Source organism: Juglans regia, chromosome 7 (genome assembly GCF_001411555.2).
Source record: "Juglans regia cultivar Chandler chromosome 7, Walnut 2.0, whole genome shotgun sequence".
Lineage (NCBI taxonomy): Eukaryota > Viridiplantae > Streptophyta > Magnoliopsida > Fagales > Juglandaceae > Juglans > Juglans regia.
This window is the reverse complement of record NC_049907.1, coordinates 9,205,475-9,222,265: the sequence shown is the minus strand read 5'-3', so window position 1 is coordinate 9,222,265 and position 16,791 is coordinate 9,205,475. Positions and strand designations below refer to the sequence as shown.

The window sequence follows — 16,791 nt, the reverse complement described above, 5'->3', positions numbered from 1 at the left end:
GTTATTTGTATTATTTCTTAATATTACTTCTCACGTGTAAGTTTGAATATTCTTAATAAGTGAATCCAATACGAGAATGATGAAGTGTAAAATCAAAGTTTAAAATAAGAATGAATAAATTTTATTATTTATATTATGCTCTGTTCTAAAGAATCTCTACCTCTTACTCTTCTCCTTAAAGCTGCAGCTTAACTTGGTTGATATGGTAAGTCTCTCATTAATTTACTTGAGAATCATATATATAAATTTTTATAAATCAAGAGAAAGGATAAAATTGAAAATCTAGAAAGTATTTGGACAAAAATAAGAAAGAAAGAAAAACTTTGGGATTATTGATAGTGTTTTTATTTGTGGTGACAAGGGATATTAAATTGTATATAATAATATTGCAGAATTAGCGGCCTTGTCCGTGTCATCTGCACCGAAGAGACTATTATAAAGAAAGATAAATAATTTGTACAAGCTTCATACAAGTCCTTGTAAAAAAATAGATCATATCTTAAAAAAATATAAAAAAATTATTTTTTATTAGTAAAATTTATTATTTTTAAAAATATTTATATGAAGCGTATCTATTTAAAATTTATATCTAGTATTATTATACGAAAAATCATACTCTCAATAAGAGCCTATACATTCTTAAAAAAAGAAAAGAAAAATAAAAGCGCCTATACATCATAGCTTTTGAGAGGTGCTACTCTGCCACCTGAGTAGCACCGCTCAAGTATACCGTGGTAGACTTCGGATGATAAAGTAATATTTTTCTAACTTTTAGCCCAATGCTATATATTGGGCTATCTAATGCCTATCCTAGCCTTTTTTACTGGAAAAAATCTACACAATCTCTCATCCTCCACATATCATACATTTTTTAAATTTTATTATTTTTTTCTTTCATCAAATTTTTAATATATGAATAATGAATAGAAAAATAAAATTATTTTAAAAAGAATAAACTCAAAAAAAAATTTTAAAAAAATATTAAAAAATATAAATATTTAAAAAAATGTGGTGTGTGTAGGTTGGGGAGGTTGTATAGCATTACTCTTTTTACTGATATGGACCCAAATTATGGAAGACCTTGACCCATTCATCAGTTGACTCTTAGACTTCATTTAGATCTTGAGTTAAATTAAATTGAATTGAATTTTTTATGAATAATAGTAAATTGAGATAATAGATTAAATTTATGAGATTTATTTAAAATGAATTTAAATGTGTTTAAATATTAAGATAAGTTTAGATGTATTTATAGGAAGTTCAAAAATATTGTAGATCCAATGTATAAAGAGGTTTTAAATTTAGATGAATTTAATAATTCGAGAGTTGAATGTTTGAATGTTAGATTTAACTAAAAATTAGATTGAACTGAGTTGAACTCAGATGAGTTTAACAACCAAATGAGGCCTTAAAGTCTTAATAAAAATGAATCTATATTAAAAAAAATAATATTTACAATTTTAAGATGCGGAAGTCTCACGAACATTTTTTTTAAAAAAATATTAATTTAATACTTAAATAAAAAAATTATTTTTTTAATAGTAGATCTCATTTTTTTCAAGAATAATGTTAGATACAGTCTTAGATGTACAAGTCTCACGCACTCTTTTTAAAAAAAATGAGGTCTACTATTAAAATATTTTTTTTTTTTTTATGTAAGTTCTATATTTATCTACTTTTATCAAATAGAATACACGAGACTTATAGATCCTAAGATTGCAAATATCATTTCTATTTATACAAATTTCATATACACAAATTTTATATTGATCTTTTCATCTTTTGTAAAAATAAAAAAGTAGATTCCTTAATAAAAGAAAAAAAAATGTAAAAACAAAAAATCAGTTTTTCTCGATTGACCCAATTTTGTTATAAAGAGCTCGCATTACAAAGCCTCGTGCCTAACATTATTTTTTTTTCTTGCAATTCCAAAATAGTGTGCATAAGCTGATATTCTTTCAGATCCTACCATTCAAATCTTTTATATAACCTCTACATTTTAATAAGATAAAAATATCAATGGTAGTGGTCGTAAAGCCATGGCAGGATTTTAGGATCAGAGACGTACTGTACAGTTAGTTACCTATCAGAATCAATTAAGCTGCTGCCCCCACTCGGACCGACTTTTCTGACTTATTTACATTACCTGTCTCTTTACGAAGTTGACGATCAAGTCTTCGCGCGCAAGTCATTAAAAACTTGGAAACTTATGCCAACTTACAAGAAATTGAGCCATTTTTACACCCCCATTCATACAGAAATATTTCCTGCAATTTTACCAGGAAATAGACTCAAATTCAGAATTTAGTCTGTTTCCTAGTAATGAGCTCGGACATTCAACCTCAGAAGTGAAAGTTCAGGGACTGACAAGGACATTTTGTATTGCATAGGATTCTAGTTTGACACGGTTTCTTGACAATCTTCTTCCACAAACGTATTGACTGGGCGAAAATAAAGTTATTGTTCACTGTATTCCAATATGCCTATAAAATTATAAATAGAGCTCCCTTCACCATTAACTTTCAATCCGAAGCAGCAACTAGCAAAGCACAACAATGGCTCGAAAGTTGCAGACCCCATTAGCCTTGTTCTCCCTTTTAATGGTTGCCCTCTTCACAGGCTCAAAGGCAGGCGTGATCTCTGTGTACTGGGGCCAGAATGGAAATGAGGGCAGCTTGGCTGATACTTGCGCCACTGGGAATTATGGTATAGTGAACATAGCTTTCCTGGTAACATTTGGCAACGGCCAGAACCCACAGATGAACCTTGCCGGCCATTGTGACCCAAGCACAAATGGGTGCACCGGCTTGAGCAACGACATCAGAGCTTGCCAAAACCAGGGCATCAAGGTGATGCTCTCTCTTGGAGGCGGTGCTGGTAGCTATTCCCTCTCCTCTGCTGAAGATGCCAGGCAAGCATTGCTTCTTTTCACTATATTTCATAGAGCTAGCTTCTTTGGTGTTTAAACTTAAAAAGTTTGAGGTTTTATTAAAAAGTTTCAGTAATGCTACGTATAACTCGGTACGTAAGCACGTCAATTTTTTGGAATCCACTGCTATTGTTAAAGAGTCAAAGCATCAAACACCTACCGACACCGAAGTTTGCCACATTTATCGCTAATTGTAGTGGATCCCACCATAATTAGTGTCTATTTACACCGACTTAGAACTTTTGTTTTGTTTTTCTTTTAACATTTGTTTTCAAGCGTAGATGTTTGGAAGGGAATGTATATGTTTTGCTGGTCCCTTTCACCAAGTAAAAGATCAGAAAATGATGTTCTCTGATACTGTGCAGGAGTGTTGCAAACTACTTGTGGAACAACTTTCTTGGGGGTCAATCCAACTCCCGTCCATTGGGTGATGCAGTTCTAGATGGCATTGACTTCGATATCGAGGGAGGCACAACCCAACACTGGGACGAGCTTGCAAGGGCACTGTCTGCATTTAGCCAACAGAAAAAGGTCTACTTAACAGCAGCACCACAGTGTCCATTCCCAGACGCTTGGCTAAAAGGAGCACTAGACACTGGCCTGTTTGATTATGTCTGGGTCCAATTCTATAACAACCCACCCTGTCAATACTCTGGGAATGCAGACAACCTGAAGAGCTATTGGAATCAGTGGAATACTATTCAAGCTGGGCAGATATTTCTGGGGTTGCCAGCTTCTCCAGAGGCAGCTGGGAGTGGCTACATCTCTCCCGATGTGCTTAATAGTGATGTTTTGCCTGCTATCAAGAGTTCTTCAAAATATGGAGGGGTTATGCTTTGGTCTAGGAATTATGATAAGGGCTATAGCGCAGCTATTAAAAACAATGTTTAAACATTTTGTTTTGGCTTCCACTAAATAAGTTCCAGTTTACAGGATGTAATGCCTACTATATTTTATAAATAAAGCAATAATCTCTATAAAATAAAAAAAATCTTGAGACATTTCTTCCAATCTACAAAATTTTCCAGCCTAATATTCATAAAGTTTTTATGTTTGTTTATTTAAATTGGGTTGCATAAATTTCTTCCAATTTAATCTATTAAATTGCAATATTCTTTAAATATTCGAGACATTTTTTTAAGGAAAATACTCCAGCCACAAAGTGATTATACAAAAACAATCCCACAAACTGATGTGACTTAATGTGATTTGTCAGATTGTAAAGTTACTTTTATTATAAAGTAGATATAACGGATTATATGAAATCACATCAATTTATATGATTATTTTTGTGTAATTTTTTGTAGATGTAGCAGTCCTCTTTTTTTAATATGATTTGACAATACTAGTGCAATTAATGTAACTCATTTTTGCTTGATATCTAAAAACTTTCTTCTTTATCAATCAATTATTGTTTTAATTTTATGGACTGAGGAGATCTTTGGTTAGAACTTAGAAGTCAAAGCATATGCTTGATCTCTCTACCTTGAAGTCCTTATAAACAGAGACTTGAACTTTAGCCAATCTAATTCTATACCACTTGGGGATGCCTTAGTAGATGGCAATAGACTTTGATATTAAGCAAAATGGTATTCACAGAACACTTATAAAACTAGTTACTCAATCAATTATATGATTCGTTTAATTAAGTTATCCCATCATCTTAACTTATACGTTAAGTCAAGGGGAACGTTAGAATATAAATTAAACTACTAAACATAACTCTGCCGATCGGCTTAAGTATCATCAGTTCCTACCATTCAAATAGTGTGGATAAGCTGATATTCTTTCAGATCCTACCATTCAAATCTTTTATATATATAACCTCTAAATTTTAATAGGATAAAAATATCATCAGTTCATTAAAGTATCAAAGTTGTCGATGATGGGAGTGGTCGTAAAGCCATGGCAGGATTTTAGGATCAGAGGATCAGTTTAATCGGGGGGGCTGAGTTTGTTTGTTCCTGAGACAGTTGCCTTCTATATTAATGATATGTTTATGGTGAAAACTGAAAATAACTACCGATAACAAAAGAGCAGCATATTATATTGATGATTCATACTTGATAGTTTTGAAAACAGTTGTATGTATTTATTTAGAAAAATATTACTTTTACCCTTAGTTTCTACTGCTAATTTTATTAAAGTTGACGTAATTTTCATAATTACTGCTGCATATTCTGTTTTATGCTTTGCTATATTTAGCTTGTTATATTTAATTTACATGTATTGGGACTCATATTCCCATTTAATGCCTTGTGTGTATCTGCGTGACTATATATATTCTGTAATCAAGAAGTTTAAAGGACAAGGAATTTTCAGAATCAATCCTACAGATTAGAGGATTGAGTTTTTCCTTCATTTTCTCTGTTTTTACTCTTCATTTTCATTTTAACTCCAACAAATTTTTATCTTTTTTTTATTTTTTTTATTTAATGATTAAATAAGTATTTTTTAATAATATTATGAATTTTTTTATTTTTTAAAATATATTTGAAAAATATATGTAAAAAAAATACAAAAAAAACTCATCCCAAAACTACTAGCGAGAGCTCCAGCGGTGTGACTAGTACCGCTCATTTATTTATTTATTTTATTTTTTATGGTGTGAAATGCTGAGAAATAAAATAATAAATATATATTTATATATTTATATTTATATATGATATCTTTCCAAACCAAACCCGTTCTTTGTTTCTCGCTTATCTGAACGCCTTTAGCATGCTTTCCTGCAAGACTTTCCTGTCTTCTTCCCCCTTCTAGAGACGTACTGGACAAGTCTTCACGCGCAAGTCATTAAAAACTTGGAAACTTATGCCAACTTCCAAGAAATGTGAGCCATTTTTACACCGCTATTCATACAGAAAAGTTTCCTGCAATTTTACCCAGAAATAGACTCAAATTCATAATTAGCCTGTTTCCTAGTAATGAGCTCGGACATTCAAAATAAGAAGTGAAAGTTCAGGGACTGACAAGGACATTTTGTATTGCATAGGATTCTAGTTTGACACGGTTTCTTGACAATCTTCTTCCACAAACGTATTGACTGGGAGAAAATAAAGTCATTGTTCACTGTATTCCAATATGCCTATCAAATTATAAATAGAGTTCCCTTCACCATTAACTTTCAATCCGAAGCAGCAACTAGCAAAGCACAACAATGGCTCAAAAGTTGCAGACCCCATTAGCCTTGTTCGGCCTTTTAATGGTTGCCCTCTTCACAGGCTCAAAGGCAGGCGTGATCTCTGTGTACTGGGGCCAGAATGGAAATGAGGGCAGCTTGGCTGATACTTGCGCCACTGGGAATTATGGTATAGTGAACATAGCTTTCCTGGTAACATTTGGCAACGGCCAGACCCCACAGATGAACCTTGCTGGCCATTGTGACCCAAGCACAAATGGGTGCACCGGCTTGAGCAACGACATCAGAGCTTGCCAAAACCAGGGCATCAAGGTGATGCTCTCTCTTGGAGGCGGTGCTGGTAGCTATTTCCTCTCCTCTGCTGAAGATGCCAGGCAAGCATCGCTTCTTTTCACTATATTTCATAGAGCTAGCTTCTTTGATGTTTAAACTTGAAAAGTTTGAGGTTTTATTAAAAAGTTTCAGTAATGCTACTTATAAGTCGGTACGTAAACACGTCAATTTTTTGGAATCCACTGCTATTATTAAAAAGTCAAAGCATCAAACACCTACCGACACCGAGTTTGCCACATTTATCGATAATTGTAGTGGATCCCACCATAATTAGTGTCTATTTACACCGACTTAGAACTTTCAACTTTTGTTTTGTTTTTCTTTTTAACATTTGTTTTCAAGCGTAGATGTTTGGAAGGGAATGTATATGTTTTGCTGGTCCCTTTCACCAAGTAAAAGATCAGAAAATGATGTTCTCTGATACTGTGCAGGAGTGTTGCAAACTACTTGTGGAACAACTTTCTTGGGGGTCAATCCAGCTCCCGTCCATTGGGTGATGCAGTTCTAGATGGCATTGACTTCGATATCGAGGGAGGCACAACCCAACACTGGGACGAGCTTGCAAGGGCACTGTCTGCATTTAGCCAACAGAAAAAGGTCTACTTAACAGCAGCACCACAATGTCCATTCCCAGACGCTTGGCTAAAAGGAGCACTAGACACTGGCCTGTTTGACTATGTCTGGGTCCAATTCTATAACAACCAACCCTGTCAATACTCTGGGAATGCAGACAACCTGAAGAGCTATTGGAATCAGTGGAACACTATTCAAGCTGGGCAGATATTTCTGGGATTGCCTGCTGCTCCAGAGGCAGCTGGGAGTGGCTACATCCCTCCCGATGTGCTTAATAGTGATGTTTTGCCTGCTATCAAGAGTTCTTCAAAATATGGAGGGGTTATGCTTTGGTCTAGGAATTATGATAAGGGCTATAGCGCAGCTATTAAAAGCAATGTTTGAACATTTTGTATTGACTTCCACTGAATAAGTTCCAGTTTAAAGGATGTAATGCCTACTATTTATAAATAAAGCAATAATCTCTATAAAATAAAAAATCTAGAGACATTTCTTCCAATATACAGAATTTTCCAGCCTAATATTCATAAAGTTTTTATGTTTGTTTATTTAAATTGGGTTGCATAAATTTCTTCCAATTTAATCTATTAAATTGCAATATTCTTTAAATATTCGAGATATTTTTTTAAAGAAAATACTCTAGTCACAAAGTGATTATACAAAAACAATCTCATAAACTGATGTGACTTTATATGATTTTTCAGATTGTAAAGTTACTTTTATTATAAAGTAGATCTAACAGATTATATGAAGCCACGTCAGTTTGTATAATTTTTTTTTGTGTAATTTTTTTGTGGATATAACAGTCCTCTTTTTTTAATATGATTTGACAATATTAGTGCAATTAATGTAACTCATTTTTGCTTAATATCTAAAAACTTTCTTCTTTATCAATCAATTATCGTTTTAATTTTATGGACTGAGGAGATCTTTGTTTAGAACTTACAAGTCAAAGCATATGCTTGATCTCTCTACCTTGAAGTCCTTATAAACAGAGACTTGAACTTTAGCCAATCTAATTCTATACCACTGGGGGATGCCTTAGAGCATTGGCAATGGACTAGCCATTGCCAAGTCTAAAATTTGATTAGAATCTTACATTTTGGCTATTGTATTAACTTTTGACTATCTGAGTCCACATTAGACTAGTCATTTTAAAGTCAAAATAATATTATTCTATTATATATTTTAATAATATTTGACAAATTTTTTTTTCATATTTTGTAAATATACTTCATATATTTTAATAATATTTGATAAAAAAAATTATACAACAATTCTTGAAACCAACAAACTAATTTTTGCTAACCCTTCTTTTTTTGCCAACAAGTAGAGTCATTAATTTTAAGTTGTAGTACGGCAAGTCACTCGGATGCACATTAACTTTACGCACCCAGATTGCTACATACATTCATAGCATTGTGAGATTCACAAACCAATTACTCAGTATTAACAAAAAAAACAAAAAACTAAGAAAAACTATGATAGAAAATAAGTATATTTTGCTATTTATATTTTTATATTGTGTATTAAGCTAATAATGATAGAAAATAAATGTACCCTCAATTAGAAACTTTATCATAAAAGAAAAGTAATTTGGCAAGAAAAATTACCAAAAAGGGAGGGAAAGGGAGGGAAATTGAGAAAAAATAATAAAAAACTCATTTGGTCCTTCAATAGTGTGTCGCCAAACATAGCTAGGTGGGGAAAGTTACTCTAGCTCAAAATTAAAAAATATGGCTATAGCTAGTTCAATGTAGGAATTTTGTGACCAAAAAAGGTAAAATTTGCACTTGGCGTTAGCAATGGCTAGGCTATTGCCAATGCTCTTAGTAGATGGCAATAGACTTTGATATTAAGCAAAATGGTATTCACAGAACACTTACAAAACTAGTTACTCAATCAATTATATGACTCGTTCAATTAAGTTATCTCATCATCTTAACTTATACGTTAAGTCAAGGGGGACGTTAGAATATAAATTAAACTACTAAACATAACTCTGCCGATCGGCTTAAGCTTTTTGAATTAATGATAATTTAACATAGTATCAAAGTAAAAATTCTTGAATTTGATTTTGACTCCACCCGTCATTTCCGTTTAACTAAATATTTTACATGAGTCCACTTATAAAGAATCTAGTCCTCGTGAAAGAAATCTTAAATTTTTAAGACAAGTAGAAGAAACTGCATCTGTTACTGCAAGAAGAGAGGGCTGGAGACATTCATGCAAAGGTAATATTCCAAGATACTGCCACAGTTTGTACAGCCATTAATGCACCTTGGATATTCATTATCATGCAACTTTAAGTGAGAGTGTAGTAATCACACTGAGCGTTACATATAAATAAATGAATTAGCTAATTTTATGGTTCTACAGTTATAGTAAAATGAATTGAAATAAAAGTTAAAAGTTGAATAAAAGTTGAAAGTTGAATAAAATATTATTATGATATATTTTTTTAATATTATTTTTATTTTAATATTTAAAATAATTGAATTATTTATTTTATTTTGTGTTAAAATTTAAAAAAATTTTAATAATTAGATAAGATGAGATGAAATGAGAATGATTGTGAAAACAAACAAGGTAAGTCTACGTATGCCTATACATATTTGTTCCACCCTTCACTACTAACCCAAAGCACAATAACGGCTCGAAAATTGCAGACCCCATTAGCCTTGTTCTGCCTTCTGTTCCTTGCCCTGATCAGCGGCTCTAAGGCAGGCGTGATCTTGCCCCACAAGGAATTATGGTATGGTGATCATAGCTTGGTGGATTGGGGCCAGAATGGAGATGATGGCTGCCTGGTGGATACTTGCGCCACAGGGAATTATGGTATAGTGAACAAAGCTTTCCTGAACAAATTCGGCAGTGGGCAGACCCCACAGATGAACCTTGCGGGACATTGTAACACAACCACAAATGGGTGCACCGGCTTGAGCAACGACATCAGAGCTTGCCAAAAACAGGGCATCAAGGTCATGCTTAGGGGTGTAACCGGTCCGGTTTTGGACAAAATCTAAGACCGAACCGGTATGTACCGGTTTTATAATTTTTAAAACCAATTACGCACCAGTTACCCTCCTAAACCGATACTTCCGGTTTTACCGGTTTCCGATCCGGTCCGATTTTCCGATTTTTTTAAAATATAAATTTCACAATTTGTCATTAAAAATTTATTTATAAAAAAAAAATTAGTATTAATTATAAGTATTAGTATTAGTTATAATCTTTTAGTAAAAACTTTTAGTATTAATTATAAGTATAACTATAATCTATAGTCTATATTAGACTATTAGTATTATTTATAAACTTATATAATAGTATTAATATTTAATGTAATAATTTATAAATTATAATATGAAATTATTTCATATATATGTATATATATATATATATGAAATTATAAATTAACATTTAATGTATAAATTTATAATTATACATTATATATAAAATTTATTTATATTAATATTTAATATATATTTAAAATATTTTGTATAAAACTTATATATAAAAATATTATTTTTTATTTTTTTTAATCAACCGGTCCGGTCCAAAAAATTTCAAAACCGGAACGGACCAGTTTTTACATTTTAAAAACCAGTTCCAGACCGAATCGGTTCAAAACCGGTCCGGTCCGGTCCGGACCAATTTTTCAATTTTTCGATTTGAGTTTACACCCCTAGGACTCGTGCTATCCATTGGAGGCGCTTCTGCTAGCTATTTCCTCTCCTCTGCCGTTGATGTCAGGCAAGCATTGCTTCTTTCTTGCTACATCTCACAGAGATTCTTTGTGTTTAAACTTGATATTTTTATTTTGAAAAAATAATATTAAAATAATAATAATAATAAAGCTGGCTGGATCTAGGTCGAAATTGGATCCGATCTGTCAACTCAATGCGCGACCCGGTTCAATACTCGAGCCGGTGCGCAGGTGGTCACATAGGGTTCCCTTTTTGGTGTATAGTTTGGTCTGGACCGGGCCCACTATGCTGGTCAGCGACCTTATGTTTTTCTTTTGTTATTTTCAATACTCGGTTTGGGCCAAATGTTGCTGGCCCATAGGCTCTTATACTCTTTCCCTTTTTTGTTCTACTATTAATTAACAGGTTGGGATGGGCTTTTAGATCACTAACATTAGCCCAAGTTCTAATGGGTCTAAAACTCTACCAGAGACCTGTGACACACGACCCAACTTTCTTTCTTCCTCCACTATCACGTTGTCGCCATCCCAGCTAAGATTTCTAGCCTCCATTCTGACACAGTCGTGGTCGTTATCGGCAAGGCAACCCCGGCCTCCTCCCACCACAACTGTTGGACTTTCAGTCCTTTGCATCGCTACTATAGAGACGTCAATGAGGAGGTTTCTAGCATCCTCTCGATGCTAGAACCCTTTCCTTTTTTTTTCTTTCACTTCCTTGCCGCCGCTATTGTGTAACAACTCCACTCATCCCAAATAGGAGGCGCTTGTGATGTGATTTATGGCCTCCTCCCTCCACCGTCAGCACGTTTTTTATTATTTCAAAAACAAAAACTAGGGGCACAACCACCACTTGTTCGTGCCTTCCCAGCCTGCCAACGGCCCTTCCCATCCCGAGTTACCGACGAGGGCACTTTGGCCAGCCTCGCACTACCCTTCGTCGACCCATACGACGGCTCTTTCATCATTGTTTTCACTTGAATCGGGGGACTCCATACATAAACGTTCTCTCATACCATAACAACATAACAACATAAACTCTCTCCTCAACTCTCCCATGTTGAGACCACATATATGATCAATACACAAATTCATAAACACATGAAGTTTATGTCTGAAACACATGTAGTAGGGGTGGCAAAACGTGTTAACGAGTCTTGTTCGTATCATGTTAAGTCGTGTATATTATACAATATAGATCAGCCCGAACACGACCCATTAAACTTAATGGGTCAGATTTTCAAAAGCTAACACGACCTATTAAAATAACAGGTTGACATGACACAACCCGTTTGAACCCGTTATGAATTAATTAAAAATATATCGACACAACCCATTTCGATCTGTGTCAACCCTTTTCAACCCATTTATGTAAATGGGCTGAATTGACCCAAATAATCCATTTGATCTGATTAACATAACTTCACAAAAAAATTTAAACCATAATATCTTCTAAAAATATAAAACTAACAACATAAGTCCAAAATTGTAATTTAAATAATAAAAATACCAAAATTACAATCTAGAGGAAGTGTTGGAGACAGTCGTGACTCATGAGAACTGAGAGAGAGTGAGGGTCTAGGAGTTAAGAACAAAATAGCGCGTTAGGGTATTTTCGTTTTTAGGTTAAGAAGGATATAATTATAATTTTGAATAAAAAATGTAACAAGTATAAACGGGTCACTAGCATGTTAAGAGGGTTAACCCATCAATGAATAGTGTCTTAACGGGTCAACTCGTTTTGACCCCAACTCATTAACATCAAATCCAAACCTACTAATTTCGTGTTGTGTTCGTGTTGAGTTAATGGGTCATGTCACATATTACCACCCCTAAAATGTAGTACATGTAAAACCATAACACAATTCAAAAAACTAAATCTATATTATATTTTATTGAGACCATAGAATATCTAAAACATTTCGCTCTAATACCACATGTTAATTATTAGAATAATTCTACTTATCATCTTCACACACCACACACTTCACTTATTTTCAATTTTTTTTTTCATTTTTCTTATAATAAGTATGTGGTGTATAGATGATAAGTAGAACAACTTAATTGGTTTAACAAAAATAAAATAATTAAAAATAAAAAATAATTTTAAAATATGTAAAGTGTATGGTGTGAAATAATGAGTAGCATCCCTCTAATTATTATAATTAAAACATTAAATATCAGGTTTTTTTTCTATGATCCACGTTAAATAATACCAATTAGAAAATGTATCTATCTCCATTGTAGCTTGATTGAGAATTTCACTTGACAAAAATAGAAGGATCACCCTAACAATTTTCTTCTAAATGTTTTCTGCTGATTAGAGACACAATTATATTGTAGATAAAAATCCTTAACCCTCTCATTGTTTAAAAAAACTTCCGGCCATCGTGAAATCAGGAGGTATTCGAATTCCAATATAACTCATTAATTAAAAAATATAATTGAACTATTATAAACTTATAGAAATATAGGCGTGTGATATTGGTTTAAAAATAATTCTATTTGAAAATATTTTACACCACATATCAAGCACTTGGCAGAATTTGACTTTGTTTTAATAAAACTCTGGCAATTTGCACCTTGATGAGTGACTAGTCATTACATTACCAGTTTGACCCGGTGTCTCTGCAATCGTCTTTCACGAACGTGTTGATTGGAAGACAATAAAGTCAAGTCTACGTATGCCTATACATATATGTCCCATCCTTCACTCTTAATTCAAAGCACACTAATGGCTCGAAAATTGTCAACCCCATTAGCCTTGTTCTGCCTTTTGTTCATTGCCCTGTTCAGCGGCTCGAATGCAGGCGTGATCTGTGTGTATTGGGGCCAGAATGGAAATGAGGGCAGCTTGGCGGATGCTTGCGCCACAAGGAATTATGGTATAGTGAACATAGCTTTCCTGGTAACATTTGGCAGCGGCCAGACCCCACAGATGAACCTTGCCGGCCACTGTAACACAACCACAAATGGGTGCACCGGCTTGAGCAACGACATCAGAGCTTGCCAAAACCAGGGCATCAAAGTGATTCTCTCCATTGGAGGCGCTGCTGGTAGATATTTCCTCTCCTCTGCTGATGATGCCAGGCAAGCATTGCTTCTTCTCACTATATTCCACTGGGAATCTTTAGTGTTTAAACTTTAAAAGTCTGAGGTTCTATTATTTTACAGTCATACTACTTGCAAGTGAGTGTATTAAAACGTCACTTCTTCTGGGATCCATTGCTGCTATTAAGACTTAAGAGGTCAAAACAGCAAACACCTACTGATATGGATCCCACAATAATTTATGCTTTTATACACCATCTTGTAAGAAAGTAGTAGAACTTTTTCTTTCTTTTTTTTTGTATTTTAAAATCTGTTTTAAAGCGTAGATGTTTAGAAGGGAATGTGCATGTTTTGCTGGTCCCTCTCACCAAGTGAAAGAAAAGAAAATGATGTTCTCTGATACTGATTACTTGGCAGGAGTGTTGCAAACTACTTGTGGAACAACTTTCTTGGTGGCCAATCTAGCTCCCGTCCATTGGGTGATGCAGTTCTAGATGGCATTGACTTTTATATTAAGGGAAACACAAACCAGCATTGGGACGAGCTTGCAAGGGCACTGTCTACATTTAGCCAACAGAAAAAGGTCTTCCTAACAGCAGCACCAGATTGTCCATTCCCAGACGCTTGGCTAAAAGGAGCACTAGACACTGGCCTGTTTGACTATGTCTGGGTCCAATTCTATAACAACCAACCCTGTCAATACTCTAGCAATGCAGACAACCTTACGAATTCTTGGAATCAATGGAACACTATTCAAGCTGGGCAGATATTTCTGGGGTTGACTGCAGCTCCCGATGCAGCTTGGACTGGCTACATCCCTCCCAATGTTCTTACTAATGAAGTTTTACCTTCTATTAAGAATTCTTCAAGATATGGAGGTGTTATGCTTTGGTCTAGGACTTATGACGAGGGCTATAGCTCAGCTATTAAAAACAGTTTTTCTGAAAGTTTGAGGCCACATTATATTAGTTTTAATAATATGGTTTGTAAAGTATAAACCGTGATTGGTTGGAAGACAAATATTGTATTGAAGAAATTAAAATAATTTCTTTGAAATACTATTTCACAGATAGTGAAACAGGTTTCATGGGGAAGTACTTGAGCAACTCGTGTTCACAAAATTGAGTAACAATTAAAATTAGATCAGCCTTTCCTCTAACGTATATTAATTAAACTGCTATATTACAATTTTGTGGACTGAGGAAATCTTTGTCTAGAATTCCAAAAATATATTTGACATATCTGAAGTTATAAAAAGTCCCTATTACTTTGGTTAGAATTCCAAAATAGAAAGTAGGGTCGTAACCGGTTCGGTTTTGGACAAAATCTAAGACCGAATCGTTATGTACCGGTATTTCATTTTTTAAAACCGATTACGCCCCGGTTACCCTCCTAAACCGGTACATCCGGTTTTACCGGTTTCCTATCCGGTCCGGTCCGGTTTTTTAATTTTTTTAAAATGTAAAAAATATATAATAAAATATTACTTTTTATGATAAAATATTATTAATAATTTAATATATATATATATATTATGTTTAAAGCATATGATCAATTAAATTCATTTTTAAGATTAAACTTTTATTTCAAAAATTATAATAAGATTATCTTATATTTAATTATATTAATAACATATACTCAAACAAGTTACAAATGTTCATATTTAAAATTAATATTTTATGTTATAATTTATAAATTATAATATGAAATTATTTCATATATGATATATAATTATATATTATATATAAAAATTTAATATATTATTAGATATTATATATAAAACTTATATATATAAATATTTTATATAATATATAAAATTAATTTTTATATATATTTTTTCCAACCGGTCCGGTCCGGTTCCGGAAACTACAGAACCGAAACCGGACCGGTTCCAGCCGGTTTTCATAATATAGGAACCGGTTCCGGACTGGACCGGTTCAAAACAAGACCAACTGGTCTAGTCCAATTCGGTCCGGTCTGGTTTTTCGATTTAAATTTACACCCCTAATAGAAAGTATAATGTTATTCTAAAGGAATTCTCACTGTCGACCTTCTTACGTAGTTATAACATTGTGCAATCATTATTTATCTCTAAAATTTAAACTGATGAAAAAATATAGATTTTGTTATTTATATTATATCTTAATATTATCTCTCACATGTGAGTTAGAATCTCCTCAATAAATAAATCCAATACATGAAGGATGAAGTGTTGAGCAAGAGTTTAAATCAAGATCTTTATGAAAATGAAAATGAAAATAAATAAATTTTATTATTTATATTATATCTTAATACGACGAAACTTTGTTCTAAAGAATCTCTACCTCTACTCTTCTCCTTAATGCTGCAGCTTAACTTGGTTGCCTAATCTTATGCAGCTGCTGGAAAGGGTCTGTGCCAACAGAGGTTCCCATATCACAAGTTTTTTTTTACCTTTCACCAAGAATTATCCCAAGTATGAGGTGGCATACTCTAGAATAAAGATGACCAAAGATAAAATCAAATCCAGTGTTTGAACTTTGAATCTCCCAATATTGATTTGCCATAAACATATACTAAATAGGAACCCGTGTTGTTGGTCCTGTTATCTAGAAACTTCTAACAAGGTTATGATACTTTGAGCAATACTACTCAACTTCTCCAACCTCCACATACTATATGTTTTTAAATTTTTAAATTTTTTAATATTTGTTTAATATTTTTTTTGAGTTTATTCTTTTTAAACTAATTCAATTATTCTATTCATTATTCATATATTAAATATTTGATAAAAGAAAAAAATAATAAAAATTAAAAAAAGTGTGCTGTGTGGAGGTTGTGTGAATAGTAAGAGGTTATGTAGATTTTTTCTAATTTTTATTTTGTAATTTGTAAAAGTTATATTGACTTTTGAGTTTTTTTAATTTGTAAAAGTTATATTGGTTTTTGTGTTTGGAATGATCAGATAAAAAAGTAGAAAATTAAAAATTAAAAAATGTTTTATATTTGAATGATGTTTAAGAATGAAATTATGAAAAATTTTGATAATTTTATATCTCATCTTTGAGACAAACCGAGCCC

At 33.1% G+C, this 16,791-nt stretch overlaps 3 protein-coding genes across 3 annotated transcripts; all 3 read left to right on the top strand.

Moving 5' to 3' along the window:
* The first annotated feature begins 2,391 nt into the window (after positions 1-2,391).
* Positions 2,392-3,940, top strand: LOC109004164 (acidic endochitinase-like). The gene is made up of 2 exons (XM_018982625.2): positions 2,392-2,911; positions 3,295-3,940. The coding sequence occupies exons 1-2, from the start codon at positions 2,556-2,558 to the stop codon at positions 3,818-3,820; spliced, it is 882 nt and encodes a 293-aa protein (XP_018838170.1). The 5' UTR covers positions 2,392-2,555; the 3' UTR covers positions 3,821-3,940.
* A 1,971-nt stretch (positions 3,941-5,911) lies between these two features.
* LOC109004165 (acidic endochitinase-like) lies at positions 5,912-7,476 on the top strand. The gene is made up of 2 exons (XM_018982626.2): positions 5,912-6,445; positions 6,836-7,476. The coding sequence occupies exons 1-2, from the start codon at positions 6,090-6,092 to the stop codon at positions 7,359-7,361; spliced, it is 882 nt and encodes a 293-aa protein (XP_018838171.1). The 5' UTR covers positions 5,912-6,089; the 3' UTR covers positions 7,362-7,476.
* Positions 7,477-13,414: 5,938 nt separating this feature from the next.
* On the top strand, positions 13,415-14,740 carry LOC109004154 (acidic endochitinase-like). The gene is made up of 2 exons (XM_018982604.2): positions 13,415-13,770; positions 14,149-14,740. The coding sequence occupies exons 1-2, from the start codon at positions 13,415-13,417 to the stop codon at positions 14,726-14,728; spliced, it is 936 nt and encodes a 311-aa protein (XP_018838149.2). The 3' UTR covers positions 14,729-14,740.
* Positions 14,741-16,791: the final 2,051 nt, after the last annotated feature.